The following is an 11,047-nucleotide window of genomic DNA, read 5'->3' on the forward strand; positions in this document are numbered from 1 at the left end:
CTAGATTTGCTAGAGTTCAAGTGCAGTTCTATAGGGAAATCTATAAGGTACTCAAAAGTTTTTGCACCTAATGCTTTTTCACTCCCACTCAAGCTTTTTTTTTTTTTTTGAGGGTTACTTTTACCTCAGCTATTTTGCTGGAACACTTTTACTCTGGTTTTAGGCTACTTTGCCCATGCCTGAGTGCAGGTAAGATTTGATTTCACAAATATAGTCCAAAATCCTATCTTAGTCAAAGCAAAAATGAAGTTATTTTCTTCTCTTATTTGTCACCATTTATTTGTATGCTGTTGTACACTTGGTCTATATCTAGTGTATGGTTAATTACTCGGGTGATTTGTACCAGTCTACCTTCTGGCGTTTGGGGTTTAGTAGGCATGATCAAAGAAAGTACAAAGAGAATTCTTAATCATGAGGAAGCCAGGTATTAACATAATGCTGTACCTGCCAAATCCACTGAAGAAAGCGGGGTCAGGTCTGCAATGTATTAAGGACATTAATGAATGGATCAGTGTGGAATGGAGTGTTTGAATTGACCTTGAGAGCATGAAGAGTTGGGGGGGGTCAGCACCACACGCACAAACACATGCAGAAAGCCCGAGGGATTTAGGTTACGCCTGTTTAGACAGTCACATTCTCTTCTTCTCTCTCGCTCACACACTGTAATTACTGAGAGAACAATGTAATGCTTGAGCGTAGCTCTGGGGAAGGATATGACCAACTGTGTATCCTCTAGAGCTCCACACTGGCCCTCATCTCCTGCTAAATAATAACAGGGAGAAGCTACAGTGTGCGCCTGGCTGTGTCTTGTCCCATTTCCAAAATGTGTTGTGTGTGCCACTGTGTGACCCCTCACCTTTGCTGCCGTGGGGCTGCTGTTGGCACACGGTAAGTTATGATGTGAGCAAGTGAGCTACTGCATAGCTTCAAGACCGCTGGGGTCCCAGCCACATGCTTTCTCCAATTACCTCTGATCTCTGCTGGCACACCCACACAAACACACGCCTCACCATACCACCGACTCACAGCCCATAATGATATACGACACACTTACTTTACAGATCATGCACTGAAACATGTATGAGTACTTTCTAGATTACATACTTAAATATATATAATATGCAGATATTTGCACACACTGACATAGAAATTAATTACAGATCATGCACTGAAACATAATATGATGTTTACTTTAAAATCACACACTGATACATACAAATATATTTTTAGGTGACACATAAAACAAAGATATTTATGTTTCAGACCACACACTGAAACATAATATAAGGATATTTACTTTTTAGAAGACGCACTGAAACATAATATGAATATATTTACTTTAAAATCACACACTGTGAAATCTAAATATACTTTTAGTTGACACATAAAACAAAGATATTTATCTTTCACATTACACACTGAAACACAAATAATATTAAGATATTTGCTCTTCAGATCACACACTGAAACATACATAACATAAACATAATTGTTTTTTGGATCACACACTAAAACGTATATAACATAAAGATATTTACTTTTCACATCCTGCACTGAAATATATATAATATAAAGAAATTAATTTTCAGATCACACACTGAAATATATATATATATATATATATATATATATATATACATATATACATATATATATATACATATATATATATATAACATAAAGATATTTTCTTTTCAGATCCTGCACTGAAACATCTAATATAAAGATAGTCATGAGCTGAATTCAAAATACTTGAAATTGAAGGTCAAATTACAGTTTCAAAAACATATGTCAAATCACTAATACAATCTGACATAAACCTCAAATAGTTTGTAGCATTTGGCTCAATAATGCACAAAAAACATGTTTTTTCTGCATGATTTTTCTGCTTATCGTCAATGTTCTCTATTAGTGGCATAATCAGCAAGCTGATTGGCTCTTTTTATTGAAGGCAGAAATTTCTCCATAACAGACATGTCGAGTGATACAAGCTTTCCCATTCGTGTTTCAACCAGTGACAGGTCTCTTCCTTTATAACATCTCTGATGCCATTTGCACGTGGACAATATAAGGGATCTCAAACCACGAATTAATTGCGATTAACTGCATAATTTCATGTAGCTATTTGTGATTAATCATATGATGTGTGTCTTATTTGCTTAAATTAGACCCTAAAGAATGTTTTTTTTAAAGCAGGGCATGTTGTTATGCACTAATGCTCAAGAGGTTAGAACTGCTGTTTTCAAAAGTATAAAATGAGTTTGACCTGCATGACAGGTTTTTACTTCACAGGTAATGACTACGACACGAGACAGCTGTAAAAAACAAAAAAAAGAAATAAACATAAAATGTGTTTGAAATGATGAATGGAGCTGTAGATGATTTTAAAGTGAGAAAAAAGCTGTATGACATCAAAAATTTGCTTATCATAAAACCAATATCCAAAATTCATCAGATTTTAGAAGTGGAGATTAACTCTCAAGGTAGATAATTTGACGAAATGAATGTAAATAGACAATTACAGTATATCATTTACATCATGTGAATGCAGAGCTTTTTCAGAATTTCTTAGAATTTGGTCTTTTCCTCATTTGCTTTAATGACTTCAAGCTGGCATGAACTCCTTAAGTTTGTGCAAAAGCCTCTGAGCAGTAGATCAAATCCATCTGAGAGTCGTCTGAACACGAGGTTCAATGGAAGGAATAAGGCAATCTTATAAAAAAAAAATCTATTTTTTTTGTACAAAGGCCTTAATTTGGTCAAAATTGCCTTAAATTTTAACAGTGACCTAGAAATTAAATATTTCCTCTTAATTTTCTTGTCATATTTTTCAAATTTTAAAATAAAGAAGTTTATTCCCAGGTTTAAAAGAACAAAAAAAAGATTTTTTTTTTTTATGTGGTCTCAGACGTGTGTGTGTGTGTGTGTGTGTGTGTGTGTGTGTATACATATATTGCTGTTGTCAGAAGAAAACCTCCTATCTCCAAAATGACAACTTTACAGAAGAAGGGAAAAACCTACTTCACTTTTAACGTAAGCCAATGGAACCAGACATTTTACAAGTAATTTTGGGCTATTTCTTTTAGTCCATTTTTTATGAAAGCTACACACAATGTACAGGGCAAGAGGCATTTTCAAATATGTCAAAAACTGAAAAACAACAAAAATGGAGATACAAGGTTTTCTTCCGACAGCAGCGATATATATACATGCATAATTATTGAATTATTGACAAAACACAAAATTATGAAAGACAAAATTGTGCTGTGATACTGCAAAACAGTATACATGTAGAAATGATGTATTCTTTTTAAATCTAGTTAAACGCATCACTTTTTTTTACTACAAATATAATGCAGTGAAGTATCGTTCTGCTGATGAAGGCATGCATTACATCTCCATGGATACATATAAAGACAAGAAGTCCCAAAAACAAACACAATCCTAAACTCTCAGGCCAACTAGCTGCTATCTTCTTTCCTTACAAACACACACACACACACACTTTAAAACGATTAAACTGCTATATATACAGAGTGCACGGAAGATCAGGTGTCCTACCCTGGCAGTGGGACAGGGATGTGTTTCAAGTGGGTGAGCATGTGTGGCTTTGTGGCTTTGAGGGGTAATGCGAGGGTACAGGTTACAGCACTAGCATGTCTGCAGCTCATCTTAGATGGTTGCTATGGGCATAGAAGAAACACTGGAAACACTTTAAATATAACATACAAGCAGAAAAATAACCCACGTTTAGTTAGTGCCAGTTACGTTCAGGTCAGTATGGATTGAGGTGGAACTTGTTTCGGGTAAAGAAATGGCATAAATGACAGACAAGGTAGTGCTGCTCTTCAGAAACAGCTTGGGTGGTAGAATTGCACTTAAGCCCCAGGTTTGTGTTGCATACATCCACTGGAGCGCAATTGGCCACGCTCTAAATTTAGAGAGGGAGGGAGCAAGGGAGGGGAGGAGATGAGATGAGTGAGAAAGCGCAGAGACAGAAATCTGGAAGCAGGTCAAGACAGAAAATGGCATGTATTTGTGCAATGGTGAAAAAGAAACAAGGAGCTTTTGGAGGGTTTGTCATTGCCTTTTTATCATATGTGGATTTGTGCATGCATACAGAAAAGAAACGGAGAACAGTAACTGTTCTAATCAATTCAGTGAGTTTGTTCCTTCACAAGGCTAAAAATACATGTTGAAGAGGTATAAGAATACATACAAATGATATATATATATACATATTTAAGATACATGTAGGCAGCAAGGTTGTGCAATTACATGAGTCACTAAACAAATATGTATTCTATTGTACAAATAAGCCATCCTTCTTGTGAAGTCACTCAGATTATTAAAAACATGCATTTTATTAAGATGTTTATGTACAATAAGACATTTATGTTTGAGACAAAACTGGTGGAAAAGCATGCTCGACACATTTCAAAATACATTTGAAATACATGAGCAATTACAATATATGGAAAAAAGAGATTTTCCTCCCTAAGATGTTAATTGTGTGAATTTCATGTAAAAATGGATTATATTACAATATGTTATCAACGTATTTGAAAACTGTAATTATGTTCATGAATTATGATTATGTTGCAATGCATTTTTAATATGTTACATTTTTGATGAGCATTGTTTTCTTCTAGAATTTTAGAAATGTAGGATTGTTACTTTGTAGAAGGTAAGGTAGGTAGTTATGAATGAATACATTAGCTTTTAGGTAGATTATATTTATATGATTATTGTAATATTAATACTGAAATTGTAGGTAATACTGCCAATATAAGCAGTATTGAGTAATGTATATAGTACAGTATAGTTAATGCATTTTGCATTAAAAGGGTTGTATATTTTACATTTACAGCTCATTGCATATTAGTGATATGAAAAACATCCCCTGTGGTAGACAGCTTTGGTCTATCCAGATTTATTTTCATTGTTATTTGTTCCTGGTGTTTAATATTTGTTTAGTTAATTCAGCCCCTTCAGTGGTGTCTTCTACTCATCCAACCTCCTATCAGCAAAAAGTGATGATCCAATGACTCAAAAATGTTAGCTTGAGTTAAAAGTGAGGACAGACTACAGATTTTTTTGACCACTCAGCAAAGTACTATACTACATAATATTAAATATGTTCTATTTTTATGTATTTGATTGCAGCTACTAGGACTGGATTTTTGTGCTAGACTATTGCAACAGAGATATAGTCGCACTTAATACTGGCATCATAATCACCTTTTCTACCGAAAATTGAAAACTGGAAATCTTTTCACTGCTAAGATCCAGGGCTAAAATATGGCAACACTGTTGCTTATAATCTGCCACATTATAAAAATCAAGGCCACGTACAGCATATCTCTAAAATGCTAACTGTGTCAGTATTCATTATCAACCAATATGCTCAACAGTGGATTGATCACATTTTCCCTCTACAGTTTTAGCTATGCTATGGGCTTTTGAATATTTTTGAGTATATTTTAAATATTATTGGCATAAATTATGTCTAAAAATCTCATGATACTCTTTCATATTTAGCAGATTACATCTTCTGATAACTCGACGTTACACAAATCTGTTGGGCTGAACTTTTGATGCAGTCTGCTTCTTTTTTGGTCTGCTTCCCTAGCCTGGTACTTGAGAAGTTGTGAGGATATTTTTAACAGCTGATTGGGGATTAGCAAGTCTCTGGTCAAGACACCCTATAAGCACCCTGTTTTTAACTTGTACTGGGTCACACGATAACAGATCTATACCTTAGACTTAGTTTGGAAAGCTTTCTATTGAGGTACTGTGAAATAAGGTAAAGATCAGGGAGCTTTATCTCATATTCTGGGTGGGGGTGCAAGCTAAAAGGAAAGAAGAAATCAAATAAATCCTACACTATCTAATCTTAGCACACTTCATTGGTACACTGCCAGAAGCAACAGTTTGGGATGGAAGACTTATGAAACCAGTATTAATGTAAAATCTGTGGGGTGTAGTTTGCATTTACTGCACTGTTACAACATATTAAATAGAACCCTGACTGTTCAATATGTTGTAGGTGTCCAACACTATTAAAGTATGAACTTCATTTATTATTAAAAATTCATTGCCACTGGACAACATTCATTGCCACTGGAATTGCAGCATCAAATGGTTGCTCTATATCTTGTCCAGTGAGTGAGGAACAGTGAGCTAAATGTCTAATTTCACTAAAATATAGCCTTCATTCTTACCAACTTAAAGCATGACTTTTTCCAAGAGATAACCTTTTTAATGTATTGTCCACAGGACTGAGTCTAATGCAATCACAAGGCATCATTACAGTGCAACAGTGGTGCCCCACTAGTAGGGGGACTTTGCCTACTTGTTTATTTGTTTTTATAATAAACAAACATTTCCATTTGACTTGTACATCCATATTTAAATGGTCACTAGACACTATTTTAAGGCATAAAAGCAGTCAGGGTTCCATTTAAACTGTATTGTATTATTATTTATATTATCAGTTATTAAACACCAATTAAATGCCAAATTTTACTGCACTGAAAGGTGAATGTGTCTATTTAACAGTTACTATGCCATACAAAACAAAGTTTACAAAAGAGATCTTCCTCCATGTCACTAGCTGTCATTGTTCTTGGAAGGCAGACACTTTTCCCAAGGATTGTATGGAAGAGCAAGGAGAAGGAATGAAGCTCCCGCAACTACAAGCATGGCTCCGGCACACCCCACACACGTCACGGACCATGACAGTTCGTAGTGCAAAGGTACGGTGTGGTCGCTTGCCAAAAATGAAAGAACTGACTGGTGGAAAATGATGAGTGACAGGAAGATAAGGACACCTGATTTGAGATGAAATGAAAGAAAAAGAGTCAGTTTTTTGCATCAAGCACTATGTTCACTGGAAAAAAAACATTCATGATATCCCATTTATCATGAAGAAGCTTTAAAAAAAGAGCCTTGTTGTACAAAGAGGTAGCGACAGGAACCAAATATATGAAGAGTTTAATGCGTCTAAAGCTACCTCACAAAAAGCTCTCACATGAAATAGTTACTAATGCTCTGCCTGATGCCTGAGATATGAAATGATGATCAAGATTTTTATGATTTGAGTTATGATATTCTATCTCCATTAAGAAAAAAAAACATATTACATTTAAAAAGAAAACAGCAGCAGGAACATTTATGGCAGAGAGGTACATGCAGGTAATTGCAAGGCTAAATAGTACCCATATTTTTTCAGATTTACCCCAATTTTATCATTCAGAAGTCATATGTAGGTTAAGTGTCAAATAAATTGACAATAAACAGTACTGTAGACATTGTGACTCCTGGTTCCTATCATCACTACGATAAAGACATCTGAGAGGTAAGTTTCTCTACAATTAATCATTTCACATCAAAACACTGTATGTTCAGGATGTGTCTATAGATATTTCATTACACATGTCAGGTAACTGCATCATCAGTAGCTTACAGGTTAAGTCTGGATAACCCAGGTTAAATCAAATATGTAGGTTATTGAATTACTGTACCTGATAATGTAAAACAGACTGAGGCTGGCTTTAGGAAGAACTGCACGCCTTTGCTTATTGCCATGACGATGCAAACAGCTCCCATCAGCATTAGGAAAAGACCAAAGATAGCCAGCATTGCCGACATAACCGTCAAATCTGCACAGAGAGAAAAAAACAGAATGTCAGAATTTGGGTAGGTGAGAAAAATTTATATATATATATATATATATATATATATATATATATATATATATATATATATATATATATCACTGCTGTTGGAAAAAAAACGTGTATCTCCATTTTTGACGTTTTTCAGTTCTTGACATAGTTTGAAAGTACCAAAAGAAATGGCCCAAAATGAGATGGAGATACAAGGTTTTATATATAAACATATATATATATATATATATATATATATATATATATATATATATATATATATATATATATATATAGTTTTTGTAGTCATCCATGATTGACAAATAAAAATAAATAAATCTTGGTTTAGGTGCAAATGAACAGTTATAAAAATGTCCAATCTGGTCTTTTATGGAGACCTAGTGTTCCATTTGAATGGAACTGTACAATGTACATATCGTTGTATCTGTGATTTCTAGGACATATATGATATACATTGCCAGAAAATAATGAGTTGCTCTGTATACATTTTTTTCTCAAACTCTCCCAAAAGAGAGAGTTTGGGATATTTTTATTTCACTTCATTTAATCAGCTTTCAACTTAGCCTATTCAGTCAATGAGTTGAAATCTAACCTATAAGAGAATATGCATTTTCACTGGAAGCAGATGACTGACGGTTTATATTTAAGCAGATAGCTGACAATTACGATTTTAAGCTTCTAAGTTTTTAAAATCCACAGTTTGAATTAACCTACTGAATTATCTCCCAACAGAGAGAGAGAGAGAGAGAGAGATTGTGTTGTAGTAGTGGAAAGCGCACTTACTCTTGGCTGGTGTTTTCTGAAACAGGACTGTGTTCTCTCCAGTGGTGTAGAACTTGAAGTATGTACAGTTTGATTCTAGGATTAACATGTTGCAGTTAATTTTAAGGAAAGAACCATAGTTACATTAATAGATGATCTGTTTGAAAATACATGGACAGTTATATATATTATTAGCAGGTCATGCTAATAATATCTTAAAGTTGACAGAAATCATACTGTTTTTTTCCCCTCCGTATGTATGCATGTCCGATTTAAACACAGTATATAGTCTCTGAGGTAGCTGACAGTTGTCGCTTGATCATATGTGAGGTGGTGGGATGGGGAGGTGAAATACTATTTTTTTCCACCCATTGGTGCACAGCGAATACAGAAGATGATTTCAAGATAAGAAAAAGTCACAGTTTGATAGAAGACTGTGGGGAAAACAAGACTTGTTTCTTTTTCAACATGAACTAACAAAGAAAAAAACACAATTAGGCTTCATGTATCTTCCTATAACATACAGTGAATCCCTAAAATGCAGCCTATACAAAATGATGCAAACTCTCCTGTGTTAATCAATGTAGTCTTTTATACTGGGCACGTGAGGCTTACTTTCACTTGATTAGTGGGACATTGCTTTACTAAATGACCCCCTGAGGCCAGGCCTGCTCAAAGAATCTTTTTTAAGAGTGTAATGGCAGATATGGGTCACTTACAAACTCAAATGTGAACTGCCAAAGCAGAAAGATCGGGTCTGCGCAACAGAATTTAGCTGTAAGACTTGTAAAAGTGAACACTGCCAGAGTGCATCCATGGTTAAGATAAGACCACTTCTTTTAAGCAGCACCACCTTAGGAAGCTCACCTCCAGGTAGATCCAAAGGCCCGCAGCTTTCTCGCTCTGGATCGACATCAGCGACCCAGAGCATCTTGGTACAGCTTTTCCACAGGCCATAGTGCGCTGCCAGACACGTCTGATTGTTGTGAAAGCCCTTGGACGGTGCAAGCTCCACCCAGAATTCGGTGCCCACCCCTAGCACAGTCAGTGTGATGCCCACTGTGGCTACAAAGAAGGCAAGCTTGATCTTCCCCTCCTGACTCTCACTTAGGGCCTTCCCTGAAGGGGAGGACGCTCTAGTCCGCCGCTTGCCACCTCCAGTACGCACACCCATCATTCCTGCCAGCGCTCCGGCACCTCCGCCAGATGCAGCCGATGGCCTGCTCTCCTCATCCTGCACGATGAAGGTGGACCACATGGCGGAGGGAGGGGTGTGAAGAGAAAGGCAATTTGAAAACGGCTGACTTCTTGATGGGGCAGTTGTGAATTGATGTTAACGTGGGTGGAAATAATATGGTGATCTAGCCAAATGCATAAAGAAGCTAAAGAGTGGATGTAAAGTACAGGGCCAATATCCTGAAGGCTTAGCTACTGGTGGAATGATGTAGCATTAGAATAGGACTTGGCAGAATGCATTAATGATAGCCATGTAAAGACCAGCATTGAATGACAACGCGTGATATAAGCGAAGGTGTGAACTCTGCACAACAAAATGAGGGCATTTTCACAAGGAAATTTGAAGGAACCAACGGAAAGTGATGAAGGAGATTCATAGAGTCGACATGGAGAACATATGAGGGAAGGATGAGGCCGGGAGGTTAACAAGCGTTGTATATCTGGAGTTTAAACAAAAGGAAAATTAGAAAACATTAGAACAACAAAATTTGGCAAATTAGAAGAAAATTGAACAAATATTAAGCAATCATGCTTTGCCCACATGAGCAAAAATGCCCATTGCAGCAATGCAGCATGCCATTTTTTAAGTAAAGTATTTTTTTCAAATACTGCACACTGAACATGCACTACACTAATACTCCATTTCTTGTTTATATGTCGCAAATGAGAGAACTGAACACAGAACAGAAACATGCCATGCATTCTTGAATAACAAATTTAAACCTATACTGTAGAATTATGTTAAACTAGCCCTCAGTGGATGATGGGGTCAATTCCTTTTAAACAAAGATCATAGTGTTTATGCATATTCTGCAACTGCCAGAGACAAACCAAACTTTTTTTGTCATTTAGTGGTGATTGACAAGCGCTGATCAAGCAAGGGCTTCAATAACGAACCGTAACAATGGTACAAACAAGCTGCTAACCTGTTGGGCGTGAGAGGCTCAGTCGGAGTGAGGGAGGAAATCTTTTCTCTGTGCCTGGGAGAAACAAGACAGAGAGACAGAAAGGGAAAAAGGGAGGGTAATAGAGGGAGGAGGCCAAACTGGCACGCTGGTGCCGTATGTGTGAAGAGGGGGGGTTGTGTGTGACTACACGTCCAGCCCCTTACATGCACAACCAAGGCAAGGGTACTGGTGTTTTTTTAAGCTTGCCTGCATTGGGTTGCAGCCTCTGTCACTCAGTCATTACCTCACGCTTGCTTGAATGTGTTTGTGCATTTTTGCACACGCTGTCTCCGCGTTGGCTCAGCGTTTGTGTGTGTGTGTGTGGGTCGGAGTGTGTGTTTCTCATTTCTATTTTCGACAGCCACCTGTTAATGACATTAAAAAGAGAGCAGCGGACGAGAGACCACTCGA

At 36.6% G+C, this 11,047-nt stretch overlaps 1 protein-coding gene across 1 annotated transcript; it reads right to left on the reverse strand.

The window, feature by feature from the left end:
* Nucleotides 1–6,478: 6,478 nt before the first annotated feature.
* Nucleotides 6,479–10,761, reverse strand: cacng6a (calcium channel, voltage-dependent, gamma subunit 6a). Its single transcript, XM_036567254.1, has 5 exons — nucleotides 10,616–10,761; nucleotides 9,321–10,129; nucleotides 8,475–8,549; nucleotides 7,527–7,664; nucleotides 6,479–6,833 (listed from the first exon to the last, which is right to left on the reverse strand). The coding sequence occupies exons 2-5, from the start codon at nucleotides 9,709–9,711 to the stop codon at nucleotides 6,613–6,615; spliced, it is 825 nt and encodes a 274-aa protein (XP_036423147.1). The 5' UTR covers nucleotides 9,712–10,129; nucleotides 10,616–10,761; the 3' UTR covers nucleotides 6,479–6,612.
* Nucleotides 10,762–11,047: the final 286 nt, after the last annotated feature.

This window comes from Colossoma macropomum, unplaced genomic scaffold (assembly GCF_904425465.1).
Source record: "Colossoma macropomum unplaced genomic scaffold, Colossoma_macropomum, whole genome shotgun sequence".
Taxonomy (NCBI): domain Eukaryota; kingdom Metazoa; phylum Chordata; class Actinopteri; order Characiformes; family Serrasalmidae; genus Colossoma; species Colossoma macropomum.

Bases quoted from the DNA above. Each gene is read 5' to 3' on its own strand.
- cacng6a (XM_036567254.1), bottom strand. From the start codon at position 9,711: ATGTGGTCCACCTTCATCGTGCAGGATGAGGAGAGCAGGCCATCGGCT. The intron at 8,550-9,320 runs GTGAGCTTCCTA...TGTTAATCCTAG, and splicing joins GCCTTTGGATCTACCTGGAG to AATCAAACTGTACATACTTC. The intron at 7,665-8,474 runs GTAAGTGCGCTT...CTCTCTGTGCAG, and splicing joins TCAGAAAACACCAGCCAAGA to ATTTGACGGTTATGTCGGCA.